The sequence below is a fragment of the Semicossyphus pulcher genome, unplaced genomic scaffold, assembly GCF_022749685.1.
Source record: "Semicossyphus pulcher isolate SPU_LCO1_2020_fin unplaced genomic scaffold, fSemPul1.0.p SCAF_19, whole genome shotgun sequence".
Taxonomy (NCBI): Eukaryota; Metazoa; Chordata; class Actinopteri; order Labriformes; family Labridae; genus Semicossyphus; species Semicossyphus pulcher.
The window spans coordinates 7,658,362-7,683,444 of record NW_027211692.1 but is presented as its reverse complement, the minus strand read 5'-3'; the positions used below and the strand labels follow the sequence as shown (position 1 = coordinate 7,683,444).

General features: G+C 38.9%; 6 protein-coding genes across 6 annotated transcripts; 4 read left to right on the top strand and 2 right to left on the bottom strand.

Moving 5' to 3' along the window:
* Positions 1-369: 369 nt before the first annotated feature.
* On the bottom strand, positions 370-3,248 carry LOC138597298 (post-GPI attachment to proteins factor 2-like). The gene is made up of 6 exons (XM_069668882.1): positions 3,075-3,248; positions 2,500-2,673; positions 1,420-1,669; positions 1,113-1,219; positions 921-1,029; positions 370-825 (listed from the first exon to the last, which is right to left on the bottom strand). The coding sequence occupies exons 2-6, from the start codon at positions 2,665-2,667 to the stop codon at positions 695-697; spliced, it is 765 nt and encodes a 254-aa protein (XP_069524983.1). The 5' UTR covers positions 2,668-2,673; positions 3,075-3,248; the 3' UTR covers positions 370-694.
* Positions 3,249-3,822: 574 nt separating this feature from the next.
* On the top strand, positions 3,823-8,983 carry chrna10a (cholinergic receptor, nicotinic, alpha 10a). Its single transcript, XM_069668280.1, has 5 exons — positions 3,823-3,883; positions 4,821-4,966; positions 5,750-5,904; positions 6,680-7,212; positions 8,322-8,983. Exons 1-5 carry the CDS (start codon positions 3,823-3,825, stop codon positions 8,981-8,983), a joined length of 1,557 nt encoding a protein of 518 aa, XP_069524381.1.
* Positions 8,984-10,764: 1,781 nt separating this feature from the next.
* On the bottom strand, positions 10,765-11,700 carry LOC138597396 (olfactory receptor 13H1-like). The gene has a single exon (XM_069668994.1). It carries the CDS (start codon positions 11,698-11,700, stop codon positions 10,765-10,767), a length of 936 nt encoding a protein of 311 aa, XP_069525095.1.
* A 4,536-nt stretch (positions 11,701-16,236) lies between these two features.
* Positions 16,237-17,175, top strand: LOC138597395 (olfactory receptor 52B2-like). The gene has a single exon (XM_069668993.1). The coding sequence runs from the start codon at positions 16,237-16,239 to the stop codon at positions 17,173-17,175; it is 939 nt and encodes a 312-aa protein (XP_069525094.1).
* Positions 17,176-19,937: 2,762 nt separating this feature from the next.
* LOC138597071 (olfactory receptor 52B2-like) lies at positions 19,938-20,879 on the top strand. Its single transcript, XM_069668600.1, has one exon. The coding sequence runs from the start codon at positions 19,938-19,940 to the stop codon at positions 20,877-20,879; it is 942 nt and encodes a 313-aa protein (XP_069524701.1).
* Positions 20,880-23,520: 2,641 nt separating this feature from the next.
* On the top strand, positions 23,521-24,471 carry LOC138597042 (olfactory receptor 52B2-like). The gene has a single exon (XM_069668556.1). It carries the CDS (start codon positions 23,521-23,523, stop codon positions 24,469-24,471), a length of 951 nt encoding a protein of 316 aa, XP_069524657.1.
* Positions 24,472-25,083: the final 612 nt, after the last annotated feature.

The window sequence follows — 25,083 nt, the reverse complement described above, 5'->3', positions numbered from 1 at the left end:
ACTGCTTTTTACAGAGCCCCTGAAGTCCCAAAAGTTGAAAAAAGTTATTATCTTGTGCGCACAAGATAACATTTTTCACCTTTTGGGACTTCAGGGGCTCCGTAATAATGTAATATATAATCAAAACTTAAACTAGTCTGATTTCTAATAAATGTTGACCAACCCTTTCCGTACCCTGTTTATGTTTTAAGACATTTCTGTTTATTAATCGACCCACGCACGCTCCTAGGAAATAGAATAGTAGATAGTAAAAATACTGTTTTCAAGGTTTTGTTTCGGGCAACAGGGCATCAAGGCCACATGTAGCACAAAGAATTCCCATTTGAAAACTTACTAAATAAAAGCCAAGCGTACTTAAAGAACCGTCACTTTATTTTGGCACACATACAGTATTACCACACATTTTTGTGTATTGTACAAAAGTTAAAATTGCACATTACATAACATACCGTACGTTAGCAAAGGCATCGATGAATGAGACACTGAGGCAAAAAAGTGCACCGATCACACAGACCACACAGTAGCACATGTGCATAATTTTGTTGTCAGACATCTACCCCCTGTAAGAGATTCTTCATCATGGACATATGTGGAAAAGACCATCCCACTCCACTTCCTCTTGTGCAGGATCAAGGCTGTCATCGTCTGGTGGTTCAGATGTTGTACTCCTAGCACCAAGTCCCGGAGTTTCTAGTCAGAAGTCTTTGTCTTCAGTGGACGAAACGACCATCACCTCCCGGCTCTTAAAGTCCCACACTGCTGTGAGATGGAAGGCCATGTTGGAGAAGACCACCAGATACTCAAACAGGGCAAAAAATGTGTAACCTGTCAAAATAAGAAAGAGTAATATATTATAAGCATGGTTTAGTTTGCATTTTGAAGCAACAATCTCTCATAACGCAACCTGATTAAATACTTACTCCCCGATTCACAGTACATGTTGTGTTTCCAATAAAAGAATCCAGCAAAAGCACAGCAAGACAGATTGAGAAGTAATAAACGCACTTTCCAATGGTGAGACTTTGCATCCTGTAAGGGAGGAAAGAACTGTAATATTGAATTTGACTTACATATTGCGAATGGCATTGGGGATTTCACTGTGCATTTCTTACCTCAGGATTTAATGAATACTTCTTTATAGCTTTCCATAAACGGCAGGTTATCGTCATGTAGATAATGGAACTGATAATGAAGAGGATGAAACCTTCCTTATGTACAACTAATGAGGAAAAATATACAAAGAGAGGAGGACATAATCATTAAATCACAGTAACTATAATAATGTTTTGCAAATAAAAGTATAAATTCAAATCAAATCAAAGTTAGTTTGGGAATTTATAGCGTCACAGATTGCAGTGATTTAAAGGGACAAACCAACATGTCTCTCCAATAAATTAAACATAAATATGTATTACTCACAGTACGTTTCATTGGACGATACATATGTGAGGAGCAGGAGGCCGATGTTTTCCAAAATAGAAAAGGCAAAGCTCAAGCAGCTGAGTGAACTCTCAGGGAACCTCGAGGAAAAACGCGTCTTGTAAAATTTGAAGTAAGTGAACGCCACCAGGAACCTCGGAGCTGAGTGCAGGCCGATGCAGAACCGCCATATGTGGCACTCGGGACTCAGGCTTATCGAGGCACTGATGGACGGCAGGTAATTAGGAACCTTCAAAGAAAATACAGGAATGATTTAGAGGTAGTTTAAAAATGTAAGCTTCATCCAGTTGTGTAAGAAGAATTCAGACCCTTTGCTAAGGTAATAGGTAGCAGACGGTGACTATACTCCAATTCAAGGAGTATCATAAGTACTGTATTTATCTTTGTGACAATGTATTTATCATCAAATGGGTTTTTACAATGTATTTAGCTTCAGAAACAGTAAGATTTTGTTAACCTATAAAGTAACAAAATCCAAATTCACCAAATTTGAAGATTTGAACGATTTGAACAGGCATGGAAAATTGTAATCTGAGAAATGTAGCAGAGCAAAAAGTACAATATTTGTCTTTGGTGGGTTTTTTTCAGAGTAAAATGTTGCATAAAATAAAACTCAACTTAAGTAAAAGTACTTTGAACTTGTACTTATTGGAGATAAAGTTTAGCTGAGGTTCAGGAGCAGGACCACACCTCAATCACTCATTTCCTGTCATGTGCCTATATAAGCTGCACCTCCCTTCTCATCCGTCCGTTCTCGTTTCTCGTGCCCTACCCCCCCTTCCCTTCTGTTATATCTTTTTTCTCTTTCCTTAGGGGTCCGCCAGCCCGGGAGCTGCTGCTGATCCTCAATGAAGCCTTCCCCACACCGCAGCCTTTATTCATTGTCACAATCCTCATATTCAAATCGTTTCACATTTCATCGTAATAATAAAATGTTTAAACGTATCTGATTGATGGTGTGGTCCATGCTCATGAAAGTACAGTATTTGAGTTAATGAACTTGAGTTAAATCATTTAAATAAAAAATCGTTGGCTCTCTCTGCAAAATATGGAGATTACCTGGCAATGAGTTCCAGTAGAGTCCTCATAGTGAAAGGTGGAGGATATGAAGACACACGTTATGAGTCCCAGCAGTGGCAGGCACACTGTACACAGGACACAGCTGCTGAAGGACACCCTGATGACCAGAGGCCTCTCGTAACCAAAGACAGACGAGCCTTGTAGCATGTTGGTCTGAAACACATTATCTTGCATAAGTGATCACACAGGCAGATGCATTGCGTGTGGCTATAATAAGTTAGTCTCACACATGAATACAAGCTACAAAGCTAATTAAGAAAATCAAATAGCAGGTGTGTGGGTGTGGTAAACATTTGTAAATGGCTTCTATGAAAACCACACCCAAAAGACATATAAAGGTAATACAAACATACAGAAGCACCAAATATCAGTGTTCACATGTAATAGGTGCAAAATTACAATTTTCTTCAAGTCAAAGTACATTATCGTCAACATATGAATATAAATGTAAAGATTTGTAAAAATAAATAATTCACTAAATCATTTGGAGTCATTTTAATGCATATAAATCTATCTAATAAACATCTGAAATCTGAAAAATGAAATCAACCTACCTCTCCTAGGTGCACTATTTATGCTTGGCTGTTTCTATGCTGTCACAACAGCATTCATTATATCAGGCTGGAGGATGCACCTGAATAATCCACATACAAATAAGATGCTGCAATGTTAAAAAGGGAAGGTCTGCAAGCCTAACTGCCTATGTAATTGTCATTTGAACGCTCCTAGAAGATGCCAAAAGGCTCGCGGATGCAACATCCTCCTTGTGCGACTGTACAAGAACAACATCAGCACCCGGAAGAGAAAACGAGCGGTGGAGAGAGCTGGATGCTACGTCTGGGCGACGCAGCCTGTCGAAGAAGCTGCACACGTCGCAGAACACATGCCAAGTGATGTATTCAAAAATGTATATCTCAATAAATGTAATAAGCATTAACCGAAATGTAAAGGTTTATTCCTGGATGCTTTAATAAATTCAGTGGTGCTGTATTGGAACAGAAAAAAGATTGGCTTGTATTTGGCTTTTTAATCCTTTTTTCCCGTAAACATATCCAATTAAAGGCGCAGTGCTACGCGTGTTACTTGCGAAGATGGCCAGTGTGTAGGGATAACATGTAGATGATGCCCCGCCTCTTTTGTAGTAGCACTTGATGTGCAGCTCAAATCGCAGAACATCTGTATTCGGCATCGATCAGGTTGGTTTTTTCCCCTTAAAGTTCGTTTTTTTGAGTTACACTGAATGAGACTTTCTCACAGAGCAGATCAAATGGTCTGTGGATCTACGTCATTTGTTTAAACAAGATGAGACGACGGAGAATCCAAACTTTATTTCGCTTGCTTCTGTGTTTCTGCATTCTGCCAAGTAAGTTTTAATTTATTTTCGTTTCAGTTTATATCATGTGATCTGAATGTTGATATAAGAGACTTGTAATGGATATTTTTTGCAGTTAAGTGCAGCCTGGCGTTTTTTTTAATTCCCCAGAGAAAACCTGACAAATATTTCCCAGCAAAGATGATAACGAGATATCAAATATTGCCTGTGGAATGTTTTTTTAATTTATTTATCAAAGTCTGTTAGACATATTTAACATTTTATAGATCTTTTCCCCCTCAGTCTTCTTCCATGAAAGCTGTAACCCAGAATCAGCATCTTGTAGCCAGTTGTTAAGGGATTTACTATTATCATAATCCGGAAGACCATCTTTGTATCCAGCTCAGAGGCTTTATTGAAACATCTGGCTGGCCCAAATCCATGGTTGACATTATACACAAGCTGAAATTATAGTGTTCCCATTCATAACATCTCCTTTTAGGTGTCCTGGTATTAAGGATTTATGAACATATAAGTGGTATTGATCATTTCCTTACAAAACAGAAATAGTCATACCTACAAATGTTGAATAATATTCACATTAGTGTGCAAATCTCCCTGTGCAGGCTCATTTCTGTATTCATATGTTGTTTGTTCTTGGTTTAAATGTTCAATCAATACGTGCTAAACTCCACGTACACATTCTGATCAAAGGGAAGTCGGTGGTTGTACATAATGGCAGATTTGCTTGATCTTATTCTAGAGCTTTATAGGAGGGGAATCTAGCCTGACATCCTCTCTGTCCTCTTCCACCATCTGTCATACATTCATGTTTTCTCTCATATTCTCCTGTCTTACATCCACACAGCTACATTTGTTCTGAATATCACTGGCCAGAATTTGCTCTCAAACACATACTTAATTTTGCATAAGCAAAAAATACAACAAAATAAAATTTGACTGTAAACTGTGTCTCTCCCTGTCTTAGCGTGTTGGTGTGCTCATGGGAAATATGCCCAGAAGCTCCTGAATGACTTATTCACCAACTACACCAGTGCGCTGAGGCCTGTGGAGGACACAAACACCATACTGAACGTGACCCTGCAGGTTACACTGTCACAAATCATCGACATGGTAAAACAACAACATACACAAAAGTCAAAACACATTTGTATATTTTAAAAGAATTTTAAATTTTAAATTTAGGAAAGCCGACAAATTGTTGTTATTTCACTGCTTGTTTGACAACTGAAAAGATGATGGAACTTTAGCAGGCCATATTTAAGTTTAAACTATATTTTATTGCCTTCTTGCAACTTGTCTTTGTGCAGTGCTGTTGCAACAACTAAATTTCCCGTCTAGGGATCAATAAAGTATTATCTTATCTTATCCTATCTCTATAAACAATTAGTTACCACTAGACAACAGCTAACAATAGCATTCAACCTCTTCCTAGCTAACATTAGCCTACCGTTATCTAGCAAGTGTTACTTAGCTAACATTACTGTTAGCTAGCAAGTGTTTCTTGGCAAACATAACCTTTAGCTAGGAAGTGTTTCTTAGCTAACAATACCTTTAGCTCGGAAGTGTTTCTTAGCTAACAATACCTTTAGCTAGCAAGTGGTTCCCACCTAATATTACCGTTAGCTAACACTATTGTTAGCTAGGAATTCATGCCTTTTCTATTGAATCTTGTACAACTGGCAAAATGCTAGCATTAGCTGTTGTCTTACTGTAGCTAATAGGTCATAAAATGTTCTATTACCATAAAATGTTTGAGCTTCACACCCTTACTGTTTTGTCAGAGGAAAATCAGAATAATGAGCATTGTAATGCCAGCAATATATTTGATGATATTTCTGTTTTCCTGTAATATGTCCACGGTTGTTGTCAAATATTTTGTTACATGTTTTACAGGATGAGCGAAACCAAATTTTGACTGCATATTTGTGGATACGGCAAGTGTGGGTTGATTTTCACCTCAAATGGAATAAAGATGATTACGATGGACTCGATACCATCCGCATACCTAGTAGTTATGTATGGAGACCTGATATTGTCCTATATAACAAGTAGGTCGGACTGGTATGGGGTTAATCATTCAGTTATTGTACATATTTGGTTCCTGTTGGTCAGAGTAGACGGCACAAGCTGAACATTCCTTAAAGCCATTATTTAAAGGAATGTACAGACCTCTGTCTGCATTTTATACACCTGTAATGTGTAAATAATCCAGTTTATGGGAAAACCATGATCATACAGTCTATAATTCCATAATGAAAATCAGAGGTTCTACTTGTATGAGGAAGACGAAGAGAAAGGAGGAAGCAAGAGCTGCCATTGATGATATTGCACTGATTATAAAAACCTGTTACCATTTCATATTATGTAAACTAAACCTAGGTTTAGGGCTATTTTTATGCCAGTACCAGCTTCCGTATCAGCCTAAAATGCAATATTAAGTATCGGCGTAGCCATTGGTTTCAGCTTAAAGATTGCATGACAATACAACAACAAAAACGCTATGCTAGCTGAGATTGTAATTTCTGTGTTTTTATCACACTTATCACAGGGGTACTCGGTATTAGCCAATACTCAAGTCTAGGTATCAGAATAATTGGAAATAAAAATAAAAAAATTTGGAAAGTCTCTACAAACTACAAGTAAACACAAACACTTACAGGAGAAATATAAAACGCAGACTACACTGAGGAATGAGTACAACTCTTACATGTGCTGACTCCTTCTTCAGTTGGTGTACTTGTGCCTTTTTACTCTGATCAAGTTGTATTCTTCAGTCATTCTCCACGAAAGGTAAAGGTGGCCAAGTTTCCTTTTGTGTTCCAGTGCTGATGACCACTTCACCGGCCCCATGGACACCAATGTGGTGATCCAGCACGATGGTCAGATACTGTGGGATTCCCCAGCTATCACTAAGAGCTCCTGCAAAGTGGACGTGTCTTTCTTCCCCTTCGACGCTCAGCAGTGCAGGTTCACATACGGCTCCTGGACCTACAACGGAAACCAGCTGGACATTTTGAACGCCCTGGAGAGTGCGGACCTGGCTGACCTGGTGGATAATGTGGAGTGGGAGGTGCTGGGCATGCCGGCTAAGAAGAACATTATTCAGTACGGCTGCTGCGCTGACCCTTACCCTGATGTGACCTACACGCTGAAACTGAAGAGGAGAGCTTCTTTTTATGTCTTTAATTTGCTCATACCGTGTGTGATGATCTCTTTCCTGGCTCCGCTGGGGTTCTACCTGCCGGCTGACTCTGGAGAGAAGGTGTCTTTGGGTGTCACCGTGATGCTGGCACTCACCGTCTTTCAGCTGCTGGTCGCAGAGATCATGCCGCCCTCGGAAAATGTGCCGCTTATTGGTAAGAGCAGAGGTGAAAAAATGTACATGGATTTGGGAAATAGTTAAACTTAAATCATTCATCAACGTCCATCAAAATTAAAACAATTTGCTTACAAAAGATTAACGTTAACATTGCTTTAATGTGTATATCAGGTGGATGGATCTTGCTTGTCTGAATCTGTTGTGAAGTTGATGGCTTTAGGTTGGCTGGTGTACTTTCATTCATGGTGCTACATGTTCTTGGTCATGGACATTGCATTAACTAGACACCTCTTCTTTGCAGACAAGTCTGTTTCCTTTTGAAACATCATTTACTTTGTTATCCGTCACGTTACGTCTGTCGTGCATTATATGCACTGATGGATACGCCAAGGGATCATCTTTTCTGTGTGTTACTGTCTCATCCATTCAGGTAGGGACAGTAGGCACCTGATTTGTTTTTAAATAAATGTATGTTAAGCCACTATCTGTCGCCGAATGACGTAACACAATGCTGATTGAGCCTATGGCCCACTGATGAAAGCCTTTCTATTTGCAGTATATAGTATTATTATGGACTGGGTGTCGAAATTTGCGGAAAAAATTACAAGCAGCGCCAAGTTAGTGACGCGTTTTCCATGAGCCAGCAGTGGTTGGTCTACCAGTAGGCGGAGCTAAGCGGCTGCTTTTCCAGTCTCTGCAAGTGTTGCGAGTAAACAGTAATCTACTATGGCTGAACAAACAAAGAAAAGATCGATGACAGATACAACTTCAAAAATAAGTGAAGATCCAAAGAAAAAGAAACAAATGAAGGCAAACAGTCTAACAAGGAAAGCGACCGTCAGCGAGGAAAATCAATAGTTACAACCGTAACAAAGAGAGCCAACTGTGGATGTCCGGTTATCTGGGACATATGCGCCCGCAAATGCCTTTTATCGGCAATTGGTGCTGCCAAATACAATGAAACTGAGAACTTAGAGATTATAACTTAAAGTCAAGTTAAGTACAGATACCTGGACACCCCTTCTTCGGTACACTAAGTAATTGTACTTGCTTACCATCTCTAGGTTAGGCCAATAAAATGGTCTAAAATCCCAACATTTGTTCATGAACTCTTGGTTGATCTCCCTTTCTTATTTCTTTCAACAGGAAAGTATTACATTGCAACCATGACTATGATCACAGCCTCCACCGCCCTGACCATCTTCATCATGAACATACACCACTGCGGCCCTGATGCCAAACCTGTTCCCAAGTGGGCCAAGACGGTCATCCTGCAGCACATGGCCCGAATGTGTTTCGTTTATGAAGTCGGGGAGAACTGCATGTCACCACAGCCGGAGAAACAGGAGCCTCCGCCTGTGAAGAACACCAACTGCACCATGAACGGTCAGGCAGGACCCGGCAGAGAGGACTGTGTGTTTAAACAAGAGATGGCGGAGGAGAGGGAAGACATGGATCAGATGATGAGTCCGTTAGGCTCGATGGGGAGGAACCCGACCAACCACTACAGCACTTGGAAGAACGGCGTCTACATGAGCATGGACTGCGGAGAGTCGGGGGGTCAGAGGAGGTGCAGGATGGGAGGAGTGAGCGACGGAGAGAGGAAAGACAAAGAGGTTACCTGCAACGAGAGGCAGCTGCTGCGTAACATCGAGTACATAGCGAACTGCTACAGGGATCAGAGGGCCACGCAGAAAAGGACGGGGGAGTGGAAGAAAGTGGCCAAAGTGTTAGACCGCTTCTTCATGTGGTTGTTTTTCATTATGGTGTTTCTCATGAGTCTGCTCATCATGGGGAAAGCCATCTAACTGCAGGAGTGAGGAGGCGGTTTGATTTCCAGTTTTTTAATGAACATTCAAACAGCTTTTTACCCCAAACCTCTTACAAATGGTCCTTAATAGAGGCCATAATCTCAGCTATCCTACTGCTGTCCTAAATTAAGATCTTTGATACACGTTTGTTGTTGATAACTTTCGTTCCCAGATATATTCGTCCAATTGTTGTGTGAACATACCCAACCTCAGCCCAGAAATAGCTCGTCTGTTGGCAAATAAATATATTTTAAATAAATAAACTCTTGCTTAATTTCAGTTCCGCAGCATTTATTTCTTGAATCTAAAATAATAAATCAAATGAGCAACGAATTAACAATGAAAATTGATGAATAAACATACTGTGCTGTTTCACATATTTCTATTTATAGACAGTGTTTCTCAGAAGCAGAGTGAAACATATAAATGGGACAAGTGTGTTCTAGATATTGTATTTGCATAGAGTGGTTTTATTTTACTATAAAATACTATGAGATCATTTCACCTTGGAAAAAAAATACACAAATGCACACAACAGTATGAGCATGAGGAGAAAATTATTGACATTTATATGGGTATTTGTTTATAGGTAGGAAATGTAACTTGCAATCACAATATCAAACAACCCTACTCCACAGAAGAGTCAGTGTAATATTAAAAATAACCCAGAAAATGTTCTGTACATAAAACCATAAAGAAGAAAACAATATCTCAATGTACCTCACATGGATTATCTGTTAAATCCCTGCATTGCCCGCCATTAGCTTGGCTTCTGACGTGCATTATCCCCTGTATGTATGTTGCAAATTTAATCTGAACCCCAAGGAAAAAGACTGCTTAACCGGCACGACTGTGTTTTTATTTCTAAAAGCTATTTCATAGATGTTTGCTGTCAAGTTCAGAGGCGTGGAAGATTGTGTTTCAGCCAGAGAGTTGTAAAGGACTGCTTAAGAGCTGCACAAGACTGCTGGTTGACCGTTCATCAAGAGATCACCCCGTGTCTGAGGCCTACAAGACTCCATACATTTCTGCTTAACAGGAAATACAATCCTCACTACGATATAGAGTAGTCAGTTCTTTTATTGTCAGGTTTCCTTTAATAACAGGTAAAACATGCTCAGTGTGTGTGTCATTCAATGCAAACAAAAGGTATCACTCATACATCTGGACAGGTCAAATAACAAACTTACAAAAAGCGTAATTATTTGGGATATTTTTAAGATGTAACAAACATTCTTTGGAGTTTTCTGAGACCAAAAAACAAAAGTGTGTTGGGATATAGTTACCAGCTTATGAGACTCCATATTATAGCAATAGTTTAGGCAAGTTTAATCAAATCTTTCCCTGAACTTTTCCACAATCAGATGAATCAAGACGACACATAACAAGGCCCCTGATGCTGCTCTAGCAATAAGACACAAGATGTTGGCGAGATCTTTTACTGGGGTGTTAGCACACAGGGGCCGGGGAGACTATAGTCTGTGTTCACACTTTATGATGTTAAACTGCTGTGTTGACGCGATAAAGGCACTCATTTCTCCATAAACGACATCGAATTTGAAAACACAAGACAATCATTTTGTATTTTCTTGTCTATTTATAATAGTTTTTAAGAAATAATTATGAGTTTTACAAGCTAAATAATGTATATACAATAAATGATCTTTCTATGTCACGAACAAACATGCTTTAGAACAGGTGTAACAGGTGAGAAAGATTACAGTTGTGTGTCTTCATGTTCAAGCCTGAAGCAAAGCATGCACAGCAGACAGCAGGAGTTAGATTGAAGTCACTTTTCTTTGCAGTATTTGCATAATTTTATCCCGTAACAACCTTGTTTGCATCCCATAAATGACTGGATTTAGATTGGCGGGCACCACATGGAATAAAATGTATGCAATCTTTCTTAAATCTGGGTACTTAGGGAAACGATGCAGTATGATTGTCAAAGACCCCGACCACAGCATGATGAGGTACAGCACCAGGTGGCTGGCACAGGTCTGCAGCGCTCTGTTATTCAGCTCTTTGTTCTTCTTGATCCAGCAGATGAGCGCTATTCTGATGTAGGTGACAGCTATGCCTCCTATTGAGCAGCTGAACAGCAGCACAGTGAAAAACAGTCCGTAGATGTTATTGAGGGAGGCATCGTCACAGGAAAGTTTGAACAGTGATGCATTGTCACAGTAAGCGTTTAATATAACTGATCTGCAGCGGGACAGCCTCACCGTGAGGCCGATGAGCACGGACACCAGCACTAACGACACCCCCCATGCAGTAGCTGAGAGCCCGATCACTGTTTTGGTGGTCATAATTGAGCTATATCGAAGGGGGTGACATATTGCAACGTATCTGTCAATCGCCATGATGACGAGGATCATATGTGAAGCAGATCCGAACGTGTGGCTGCAGAAGGCCTGAGCCGCGCACTGTTTGAAGGTGACAAAGCGCTCCGTGGAAATGATGTGAGCCATCAGCTGCGGCAGGAGGACGGTGTTTCCTATCAGATCATTGACAGACAGGTTACAGAAAAGCATGTACATCGGCTGGTGCAAACTCTTCTCAGTGATGATGAGCACCAGGACTCCAATGTTGGAGAAGAGCAGAGAAAAGTAGACGAAGAGCAGTAAGAAAAACAGAGGGTACGCGAACTCTGGAGAAATGTCAAAGCCCTGGATCTCCAGCATGTCGCCTGAAGCTGTCGTGTTGCTTTTCATTTTGTTAAATTTGACCTAAAAGAGAACATAAATAAGAACTATACATAAGAAACATACAGTAATAGATAAAAGATATAATATAAAACATAAACATCAACAAATTGTATTAAAAAGTCAAAAATAATTTGTGTTTTAAAGACAATACTCACTTTTTGACTTTTAATTTCAGCCTCCGTCTGCAATACTGCAATAATAGGGACAACTATGTCTTACACCTCTTAAATCTTAATGACTGCTTTGTATAAATTCAAGTGACAGTAAATGTTGCACAATGATTCGGACCCTTATTCTGTACATATATGCAATAAATGCTCATGAAAACCTACCCCATATATTTCATATGTCGTATTTTAAAATAAAACTACAGCATGTATCCTCCCCGATGTCTCTACCTTAACTGTGGAGAAAGACATCCCGACTCAGCAGCTGCACCTTGATCTCTTTTATCTTCAGAGTGAGTAACACTGGACGTAGCCCTCCCCTGCAGAGCTCCAGCGTTTCATTAAACAAAGGTAAGGCTCTTCCTACTGTGCATTTTGTCCCCACGTGAGAAAGCATGTAAATCATCAGCTTTAAATTTATTTTAGCTTGCTTACACACCTGCTGAAGAATGTAAGGCAAGTGAAGGTTCAAAACGGCCCTGAGGTCAAAGGTCAGATGTTTTTTTTCCAATAACTCTTGCCTGCCAAATCCAACAAGTAATGTACAGTACTTAAACGCACCGATGGATTAAATTCATTAAAGTGTCAGGATTTAAAGAGAAAAGTCGAGTTGGTCAATCTAAATAAAAGTCGGTGTACATCACAGTTATTGTAATTAATTAATAATAATAATAACTTTATTTATATAGCACCTTTACAAAGTGCTTTGACAGATAAAGCGAAGGCAGGAACTCAGGAAGATACGGAATACAAAACAGATGAAAGAACTTTCAACAATAAGGCCAAACAGAGAGTATTGAAGAAATCTCATCAAAAAGCAAGAACTCAAGTCAACACCAAAGGTCAAAGGTCAACAAGAATAAACGCAAGTCAAAGAATAAAAGTGACATAACAGGAACAAAGTCAGTTTGAGAGATTTATTTAAGAGATAAATAAAGAAATAAAAGCAATGACAGACCATAAAAGGTTATAAAAAAGACATTACAAATAAAAATATAAATAAATAAAAATTAATACATTTTTAAAAAGAAAGAAAGATTGGGATCAATAAAATGAATAAGACATAAAGAAATAAGTTAAAAAGTAGATAAATAAATCAAATAATTAAAATAAAGACATCACGAGTGAGAAAATGATCAATGTTTTCAAAATGAAGTCAGCTAAGAGGAAAATATTCATATTCCTTTTTTTCTTTATTCCCCTTAAAAAGTTAAAAGTCTCAAATGAAACAAATCCCTGCTCAGACAGAAGCTTTATAAGGCATCACACTGTCATCATTAATATAACAGGTATCAATAAAGTCTACAGAGGTTACAGAAATATACACTGTGAAGTGAATAACAATCAAGCCACACTTTACATCTACCTGTATGTCCAAAAAATGACTTTGTAACTGTCGAAATATTTCTATTTATTGGACATATTTAAGGTATTACATTACCCTTAAAACAGAACAGGAGCACATCAACGATCATTTACTGGAAAGACATAATAGCATAGAACATCTCTCCCTCTCTCCCTGTTTCTCATGACTGCAGAATTGTGGCCTTGACCTTCAACCTTTTGGCCTAAAAATCTAATCAGTTCATCCTTGAGTCCAAATAGATGTCATGACATGTTTATATTGTGTCCACTCTCTCCCGAGATATCATGAAAATGGACAGGGAACAATAGCCCCAAAAACCATTATCATGTCACAGTGAAGTTGACCTTTGACCTTTTGGGTAAAAATGTCTTCCCTTCATCATTTTTACGTTAGACATAGACTTATGTGAAATTGTATCATAAATTTTTTTTCTGAGGGATAACTGTGACTTTGACCTTTGACCTTTGACCCACAACATTTTCCCTGCAGGCGTTCTTGAGATATTGTGTTCACAAGAACGTGACAGAAGGAAGGGCAAGGTCTGACAACAACTTCAGGGCCCAGACGTGTCAGATTTCATGAATCAAAATGAAATCAACAATAAATTCTGTCATGCCGAGCTTCCATGTTTGTTTTGTTTATTGTGAACAGGTCTGCAGTCTATACATGGAGAGATACACAGACTTATCTGATCCATCAATTGGGAGGTTGTTTGGTTTGGAAAAATACCCAGCTAAACACCAAAACTCTACAAAGAAAGGCCAAGATAGTGGATTTGCACCATGCACAGTCCTGGGAGGTGAAGTGTACAAATAAAGACCGCAGACAGCGAGAGGGTCAAATCAATTACCAAAGCACTCATGTCCTGGGTGACATGATTAGTCTTTTCTAATGTCCTAATGTCCTAACAGCTCCTTTGTGAGCCCTGTGTGTGTCCTTGTTCCCAAAGGCCTGGTGTGACCACTTCAGCGCTCTGTTTCAATTACTATTTTCCTAATGGGACGAATAAACAAATAAAAAGGTCCTAAAATAAAATGTTGTAGAATTTAATTGATCGAGCCATTCCACTAATCATTAAAACTGGAATTAAGTTAAATTAAATAATTTTATTGCAGTTGAACAGAGAGAAAACGACAAGTAAAGCAAGGGAATTGTTGTGGTGCTTTAACAGCAAAGTAAATCTTATAAAATGGTTAATATATAATATCAAATTCACTGATTTAAGTTAAGGACTCAAATGTTTACAAGTTGTCACACGCAGCCTCACATGTCACAGCCTCCCTTGGGTTTTATTAAACGAGGAATCTCATTATGGACCGGAGGTTTACTAATTGTCCGGGGATTAATTACAATGTGAAACAGTTAATAAACACATTGTTTACTTATATCTCGAAGGGGCTCATTAATAAATGTGTTTTGACGGCGTAACGAGCTGATGTAACAGACAACTTGTATCTAATTGCATAATATTTGCAAATGATAATCTCCACGATCGATGTAGTTGTTATAAATCAATACTTAGTTTTTAAAGTCATGAAGACTTAGAGGAGAAAGGTTCACATACATTTGTAGGAAGAATCTAACTCCAACCAGGCCCAAAATGTGGCTCTGATATTAGCTAAATCTACTGTTATATGTATAATGTTCACAACACACTTAAGGTTAAAGTAAATGTAAAATTGTTATAACATATAAATGTTGATACCTAAGGGCCTGTAGTTGTATTGTACAGGGGGCATCAACATTTGAACTGTAACTCTTTACAACTCAGCATGAAATCTAACCTCCCTTTCTATCATGAAAAAAGTTGTGCACTTTTAATGATTGACCGTACTTTTTCACAACAGGTACATACATACTTTTCCACATACATTATATATATTGAAAACCTCATATTGTAGAGAAAACCTATGCATCTTTTCTTTAATCTATCTTATCTTGGGGCGGCTGTGGCTTAGTGTTAGAGTCGGTCGTCTTTCAATCGGAAAAACATCGGAGGTTCGATCCCCAGCTCCGTCAGGCTACATGTAGAAGTGTCCTTGGGCAAAGACACTGAACCCCAAATTGCTCTCGGTGGCATGGCCAACAGGTATGAATGTGATAACTGATTGACAGTTGGGCACTTTACGTAGCAGCCTCTGCCATCAGTGTATGACTGTGTGTGTGAATTGGTGAATGTGACATGTAGTGTAAAAGCAACTTTGAGTGGTCGCAAAGACTAGAAAAGCGCTATATAAGTACATTCCATTGACCATTTACCTTGCCTTTATCTAGTGATTCTCTCTGCAAGTCATGCATGCTGTAGGTGTTATAATACCCTGTTGTGCATGTCCAAATGTTGTTGCTGGTTGTCTCTTATTTATCATTTTAAAGTGGCTCATAACTGTTCCTGAAATCCTGAGCCTGCTCCTTAAGCTGCTGTCACTTACAATCATCATCTCATTTTGTTGTATTTATATGCTTTATTTTACACCACCACAAAGCAGCCACGCCATTTGATAACTTACCTTCTGCTTGCAATCAAAAAGTTATAGGACACACTGGACGTTTTGTTAAAAGTTATTTGAGGTTATAAACCAGTTCATGAGAATATACTAAATGTTTGTTTTATTGTATAAGTGGGGCTCAGGACTTCAGCCATCAACCTGCCAGGGACTGCAGATGTAAATGAGCCTGTATGGCTAAATCAGGCATATTTACATGATGTATTCAAGTGCTCATGATGATTAATGTGCATTGTCCCATTTCTAAATAAATAAAGTCAAACTTTATGCTGAAAAAATCCTGATAACATTCATCTTTACAGAGCTGCTGAGAGTCCCAGAGGCAAACGCTGACGTAGGCAGGTCATGGTCACGGTTATGGAAGCAATACATAAAGCCAATCAGGGCAGCTCTCAACATTTCATGCAACACTTCTCTGCTTGTTCTCTGCTTCTGAATCTTTCATCTACATTGAATCTCAGATAAAGACATTTAACCTCTGTTCTTCTTACTAATCTGTGTGAGAATGGAAAATGAATCGTTTGACTTTAGGTCTGAGTTGACCCTGGACCCGTTTGTTATCCCGCCTGGAGGAAAGTATCCCATATTCTTTCTTGGTATTGCGATTTATTTTTTCGTTATTTTCTGCAACCTGACCCTGTTGACTCTGATCATTCTGAAGAAGAACCTTCACAAGCCAATGTATTTCATCCTGTTCAGCCTTCCCCTCAATGACCTGATCGGTATAACTGCAATGCTGCCAAAGGTGCTTTCAGACATTGTTACAGAGACGAATAAGGTTTACTATCCTCTCTGTGTTTTACAGGCCTTTTTGCTTCACATGTACGGAGGTGGAATTCTGTTTATTCTTGCTGCTATGTCATTTGATCGTTATGCAGCCATCTGCATGCCGCTGCGCTACACTTCTATCATGACCCCCAGAGTTGTAATCTGCATCGTCTCTCTAGTTTGGGGTCTCGACTTTGTCCTGATTGTGTCTTTATTCTCTCTGCAGACGAGACTTCCCAGGTGCAGATCTGTTATTATGAACGTGTTCTGTGATAACCCGTCTCTCCTGAAGCTCACATGCGGAAACACAACAATCAATAACATCATAGGGTTGTTCAACACGGCTGTCATGCAGGCTGTGAGTGTGTCTGTGCAGGTGTTTTCCTATGTGAAGATTCTGATCACGTGTGTGGTTTCGAGGAGATCCGAAGCAAAGACCAAAGCGGTCAACACGTGCGTGGCTCAGCTCGTCATAATCGTCATATTTCAGATTGTGGGAACTTTTACTATTTTATCTCACAGGTTCAAAACTGTGTCAGCTGACCTGCAGAAGATTATGGGCATGCTGATATTTCTTGTTCCTCCGCTTCTGAATCCGCTTGTATACGGGCTGTACACAAGTGAAGTAAGAAACACTCTCCTGACTGTGTTAAAAAAGAGCAGAGTATCCTTCTGAGTCTTTACACCAGGCAGGAAACGGCATTCAACTTTACAACCACCATCATAACAGTGTGCGATCTCAGGAGCACATTTATGTGGACAATATCAGTGACACTGATTCAAGTCTATGAACTTGGAAAACAAAGTGAAATCCTGTCCAATAGTTTAGAAATGTTGTTTTTTTGACAGGAAATTTTACTTTGGATTCAAGAAGCTCTGACTGATATTTTTGCAAATGTATGTAAAAAAAAATTCTCCGTACAAACAACAAATTCAGCCCAGTTAAAAACTCTCACAACCAATAATTATAAGTTGATTTATAGTATTTACTGCAATCATAATAATACGTTACTTCAATTGTACCTCAATTACAACTTTGGGAAGAACATATGTGTAGTGTGATCTCTTCTTTTTTTATGTGCAGAGTGATTTGTGGACAATGATGCATAACTGTAAATGGATATAAAGCTGCATACTGCACATAATCTAACATGTTACAGTCCTGATTTAATTTAAATTTAAAACCTTTTAAGTAACAGTCTCAGACACGCAACCTGTTCTTTACCTGTTTTTATCCTCTTCACCTTTAATTGCAAATGAACATGAGTGCAGTGTAACCCTTCCTTTGGAGTGTTCACGTTGTTACTCATTTTAAAGTGCATCCCTGTGTTTAAAGTTTACATTACATCCATATATTAATCACACTGAAAATGCAGAATGAAAAACATCTTTTAAAGCATCTGCTTTAATTGACTTTCTGTATAACATTTAATTTAATTTAATTTTTTTTTTACTCTTGAAAGGACATTTAGGTTTCCCTCATTTCCAGTGCCGTTGAGATTACAGACATATTAAAACAGCAAAACAATCACAGAAACAATCGATCAATGAATATTCATTAAAACAGTTACACACAGTGGCCAGAAATCAAACTCTGCAAGAGAGGGAAGAACTTTAATCTTTCCATGAGCTAGGGGCATCTGTCGTTAATGTACTACATCTAAATACTTGTGTTGTGTAATTTGTATTATTTTGTATCTTTGAGGTCATTCATAAACTGTAACTGATTTTTAAAGCTTAAATAAAGGCAATAGTAATAACAAACAGGATGTGCTGATGTATGCCATGTGTGATTAGTTAAATCAAAATATTCTGAAACATACTTCATGTGTAGCCTTTTAATTAAAACCTATGAAAACATTGAATAACACACAGTCATAAAAACTGGGTACATACAGGCAGACAAAATATGTTAAACAAACAGATAAAGGTGCAGATATCATTTTGACATGATATTGTGCTTTTCTTGCCTGCTAACACCACCTCGTGTCACAGCTAAAGAGCTGCGACACACATGAACTGAATGCACATTTAAAGTTGTGACTGCTCAGCTCTGAATCAGCTGCTGAGCAACATAAACGATGCACCGATCAGACTTTAGCGGTCCTAATAAGATATCTGGGTTTTGGGTCTCGGCTTATTCTGATACCACCTCCAGCTTCCTCCCTTTTTTTCCAACTCAACTCAACTTTATTTATAAAGCACTTTAAACCAACAGAGTTGGCCAAAGTGCTGTACACACACACAGAAAGACACAAAAACAGTTAAAACAATAGAAGATAATAAAAGCCAGCATCTCAAACTGAGTTAAAAGCCAAAGAGAAAAAATTTGTTTTAAGAGGATTTAAAAACAGCAAGTGAGTCGACCTGCCGAATGTGCAAAGGCAACTCATTCCAGAGTTTTGGGGCAGCAACAAGTGCCCAGGCAAGCTGCTGACCCATGACTGTCACCTATATGTATCATTATAACCCGACACAAAGCTAGTAACACCTTATTAACAACTTAATACTTACACAAGTTGCTATTCTTGTGCCTCATCATGTAAAGTAAAGCAATTTTGTTCCGGGACGATATGCTCGTCATCATCTTTAGAGCGTGTAGACATGAACATTGAAATCCATGTTACATTCTGTAGCATTTGTTATGTTTGTTTATTTGAGCAGGGACATGCACAGAGAAGATAAACCTTGTGTAAAACAAGGAGAGATGTATTGCACCAGGTGTTAGCAAAATGCTTCAGTCCATGGGCAGGTCAGTAAAATAATCAAATAGTGGGAAGACATTATATGAGAATTAGACATTAAAAGAGTACAAAGTAATGATGATGCTTTCAAGTACATTTAGTAAACAGAATATTAACTAGTGCAATTACATTGTTGAGGTCTTTCGTGCTTAACTGACTGTGAATGCTTCTTGTCCTTTGGTCTTCATGAAAAGGAAGTTTCCATTTGAGCGAGCCTGCATGAAATTGAAATGATGTTAAAATGTATATTATTATTATAAATTTGTATAGTATGGTGACAGATAATTAAAAGGGAAAAGCTGACCAATTAAACAAACTGCCTGTTTTATTCTGTCTTTGACACACTTAACCAAAAGTTATTATTTAGAATCTGCATTACGTCAGTCGTGTCACGTAAACCTCCTGAACTGTACTCCAGTGGGAAATCTACGTGATCACCTCTGTGCTGATATGCTAATAAAAGGCAGAGTCTTCTGCGTGACATGTCTCTACTGTGGGTGAGGACAGGATTACCAGAGGTGACGTATAAGAGGAGCAGCTGAATTATTACACTGCATTAAATCTAAGATTGTTTGTTTTAAGGGATCTATCTGTGATGTTTGTCTATTTTTCCGCTGCAAATTCTTCCTTTATCACTTGGCTGCAGAAGAAGCACCAGTAACATCAATATAATAGTGTAAAGTTTCGTACAATCATGTCCATGAATGCATCGTCTGTAGTGATACTTACACTGGAAAGCCTGGGCTTATCTAATGTATATATTTACCCAGCCTTTCTGCTGGGGCTTCTAACATACCTGTTGATTATGTTCTGTAACTTACTGGTGTTAACAACTATTGCTTGGAGTAAAAAGCTGCACAAGCCCATGTTTATCCTGCTCTTCAACCTGCCCATCAGTGACATGGTGGGAGCCACGGCGTTCTTCCCCCAGCTCATCATCAGCATTGTGACACAGAACAGACTGATCTCACACCCTGCGTGTGTCACGCAGGCGTTTCTCATTCACGTGTACGGCACAGGGAACTTACTCATCCTGAGTGCCATGGCATATGACAGATACATTGCTATATGTTCTCCTTTGAGGTATAACACCATCATGACTCCACATAACCTGATGAGAATTATCATTTTAATATGGGTCTGTAATTTGTCTTTAATGGTCCCGTTGATTTCGATGCTCAAGCGGTTTAAAATCTGCAGGACTCATATAGTAGATTTGTACTGTAACAACCCGTCATTATTAAAGCTGGCCTGTGAGGACACCAGATTGAACAACTACTATGGCTTATTTACTATAGTGCTTGTGCAAGGCGGGCCGTTATTAATAATATTGTACACATATGTACAGATTCTGCGCACATGTCTTATGACCAATCAGTCTGAGGCCCGGAGGAAAGCCATTCAGACGTGTGGCTCACATTTAGTGGTTTGTTTAATCCTGGAAATCAACACTTTGGTTACACTGATCGCTCACCGCATCGAGAGCGTGTCGCCTTTCGTGAGAAGAGCTCTCGGTCTGTCAGTTTTAGTTTTTCCTCCATTTTTAGACCCGATTATCTACGGACTGAAAACAGCAGAGCTCAAGCAGGGCATTAAAATGTTACTGAAGAGAAGTGTCGGTTCGTCAAAGATGTGACCAGCTCTCAGCTCTCCTGTGAAATATTCTACATTACTGTGGAGAATTAAACCTTCATTTTACACATTTATACAGAAGTTAAGTCTGTGATGATTTTCATGTTCAGTATAACATTAATCACTAAAAGACACATAAAATGTTCCTCTTTCACGACAGATAATAAATACATCATGTTGCACATTTTTTAATCTGATGATGCATGTTTTGTAGTTTTTGTAAATATTAACATGTGAAAATGTTTTAAACGCATCACTGACCTTGGAAAAAAAAAAGTAACAACTAAAGTAATTTATTTTCCAGAGATTTCTACGTGTCATTTAGTTAGACGTGAAGGAATATGAGGACAGGGACAAATGATGACAGATCCTTGCACTAGACTGCAGAACGTTATGAACATAATTATTGCTGTAAAATAACATAAGAAGGTTACAACAGTTATATGCATCCATACTTGAATTAGAAAAAGAGACTATATATTTTCTGCTCTGTTTGAAACTGTGTGATTTAATGTCATTGTGTCTACACATATTTAAGTGTATTTACAGAATATGTGTTAAATAAAATTTGTGCTACTGACGTAAAAATGAAACATAAAGATGTCTTTTTCTGTCCAATAGAAATGCATCTTCTGTCCACTGCAATGATTCACATTTGTATAATTTCCCAGTGAATACAATGTGATTTTTTATTTATTTATTTATTTTTTATTTCTGAATGCTACATGCACAAAATAAAAGGAGTAACCAATGTTTCATGTCCTTAAACATTGAATAAAAGTAGATTCAATCTGACTGTGCTGACACATGCCTGTTATTTTAATAAATGAGAACATTATTTTAAAGAGTAAACTAACATTTGTTACAAACATTGACATCTTTTATATATATACGCACAATACAACAATAAGTCGATAGTTCTTCAAATATTTGAGTATTTGTTTTGTATTTGATTTTGGGGGGCGAGAGTTGTCACATGCTCTCAAGCTCTCAGGTCACCAAAGACCCATCACCTCACTGTACCTTACATTTTCTTTCTCAGGCACACGTGTCTACTTTAAGGCCCCTGCTCTAGGGATCTGACCCCAAGGAAACTCATGTGTAAATTTTATCTTGCAGCAAAACTCGAGGGGTGGATGTGCAAGATCCAGGTTTGTATGGCAGCAGACACTGGACTCAAAGATTCTGTCCGGGTCATTTTGAAAGACTTTGGATTCCTCAAACCTGCTGAATAATCCCTCCACTAGTGCATTGATTATATCTTGATCTGGGAGCATATATACCTCATGACATTATACATAATAATTAAAGGCAGTTTCTATACTGTTTGTCAATATCACTTCCCCATGTGGCACCCCGCTCTAAAGTCTTGCAGCTGGGCAGGAGGAGTGAAAAGACGCACAGATGCTGACCCAAACCTCCTATGTCAAAACCACCATCCTTAACCACCTCCTTCATCCTGTGCAGAAAAGACACGTTGTGCAGAGCGTACCTGTGTTTAGTGATCAGCTATCAGAGTAGCAGCCTAAACTAACCATAGCATCCATCCATTTCCTGCTCTCTCTCTCTCTCTCTCTCTTTCTCTCTCTGTCTGCTGTCCTCTATGGTTTGGACACAGTGGAGCCGCTGCTCGTTGGTCCCCTGCTCCCCGAACAGCATTTTTCACACCAAATGCAATGTCTTGCAATTTTTCTGTCACAGTACACTGGTAAATGTAGCATGTAGCTACGCCAAAAAGGTACTACAATACCCTTTAAGTACAAGTACACGTATACTACTGTTATCTCAGGTTAAAGTAGAGTGAAACACGATATGTAGAGCATTACTTATTCTATAAAGCAGCTGAAGGAAGCATCGGACAACACTGAAATGAAAACAAACACTAAACTGACCTGAGAAGCACACACAACCTGGCACAAAGGTCAAAGGTCAAACTGTACTGGATAGGAAATATTTTTTTAGACGTTTCTGTGTACATATGTGTCTTAATATGTAGTTTTTAGTGGTACATGTCTTTGCATTTGTTTTTTATGATTTAAAAAATGTATAAAAACATTTAAGGGGGAAAAATAAAAGTACTTATTGAAACTCAAAATCTTTCTTACTTCGTTTCAGTCAAATCTCTGGCTGGTGGTGGGTTTCATGTTCTCCCACAGTCCCCTGTGAGCGAGCACTTCAGCCATTGTCAAAACAAACTAATGATAAACTTTATGGTGAAGCAGAGGACCCGAGGGATACTCGCTCCTTTAAAGCTGACGATCCGCCCGAACATCTTCCCAGTCGTACACTGACAGTATTGCTGGTTTGTTTCTCACAACATTTATGTAGCTTGTATGCCAATACGTGATATTTTGTGCTTTTCCTTTTTGTGCATTCTAGTGTAAAACTGTAAATCCAAAAGACTACAACCTGTAATTAATGAATGTACTGTGTATAATATGTAGCGTGTGGTGTTTAAGTGAAATACGAAGTGAGGTGGCGTAGACGTATAGAGGCTTTGTTCTGGTAAGTTTTGTCCTCAGCTGTAAGAATGTAACAATCATTATCTCTTCATGCATTTTAGTCCTTGCTGAATTGATGTTGTGTGTGAAATATTTATGCAGCCTAATAACAAATTTATGAATGTTTTTTTCATTTTTCCAGGGATGACAAGCATAAAAATGGCCGACCTGTACAACACATCCTCTGTTCTTGTGCTAAAAAGCTTCAATCTCTCCCCTGAAGTCGTATTTCCTGCCTTTCTCTTTGCAACTCTGAGCTACATGATCATCCTTTTCTGCAACCTCATTCTCATCCTCACCATCGTGCTGAACAAATCCCTGCACCACCCCATGAATCTGATCCTGCTCAACCTTCCCATCCACGACCTCATCGGGGCCTCGGCCTTCTTCCCGCAGTTCATCAAAGAGGTCCTGACAGACAGCAGGGCCATACAGCACTCCTTGTGTGTCACCCAGGCTTTCTTCATCCATATCTACGCAGGTGGGACAGTGTTCACTCTCACTGTCATGGCGTATGATCGATACATCGCCATATGTTGCCCTCTGAAATACAGCACAGTTATGACTAACGCTCACATCATGAGGCTCATCTCAGCGATCTGGGGGAGCAATTTATTCGTGATAGGTCTGCTGTTTCTCCTGCTTCTGCGTTTACCCCGCTGTCGGTCTGTGCTCTCACACCCCTACTGTGATAACCCCAGTCTGCTGACTCTGGTCTGTGCCGACACGACCATCAACAACATTTACGGGCTGGTTTTAGTCGCCGTCTCTCAGCTGATAGCCAATGGGACCATCTTGTACACATATCTCCAGATCCTTGTCGCCTGCTTCAGATCCAGACGCACAGACACTAAATCCAAAGCTCTGCAGACGTGTGCGACACACCTCCTGGTTTTTCTCATGCTAGAATGCATGGGTCTGTTCACCATCATTTCATACAGAATCAAGAACATTTCTCCAGAGTTGAGGAGGTTTCTGGGGATGCTGACTTTGATTTTCCCCCCAGCATTGAATCCGATCGTCTATGGACTGAAAACGAAAGAAATAAGGGAGAAAATACTGCACTTTATTAAGAACAAAATCCTCCCTGCTTAAAGACAACTTTTGAAGCAGCGTTTTCATCTGACCCTGACTATCTGTTAGCTCTTTGCCTTTAAAACACGGTTTCCTTTGGCTTTATGTTAATGTCATTTTAAAGTAACGCATGCTGAAACTACAGTGCAGTATGCCTTTAAGAGTAACTCCTTTTTGACCGATGATTGTAAAGTATAATGCTAAATATTTACTGACATATTTTGAGCACATAACTTCTTGTCCCTCTCTTGCCACGATCAGGCTGTCCCTTTTTTACATTAACAATAAATCACCAGTGTTTTCCAGTTATGTGCTTTTGAATTTGCATTTACAGCTCTGTCATATTTGTCTCTTATTAAATAAGGCCTGTAAACACAATGCATAATGTCGTCAAACAGTGAAACCAAACATAACTACTATTTGTTTGCAGCTACTTTAAATCTTGTGTTTTTTGCAGATGCAAAATAGTCTAACTTAATGTAATATGTCATCAGATAAATCCAGCGTCTCATCAAAATCTGCTGTTAAAATGTCTGTAAGTATGTCAATAATTTGACTATACACTGTATATATATAAATGATGTAATAAGTAATGTTAAAGAGAGCGATCCTGACGTGCTTAAAAGCTCTCTG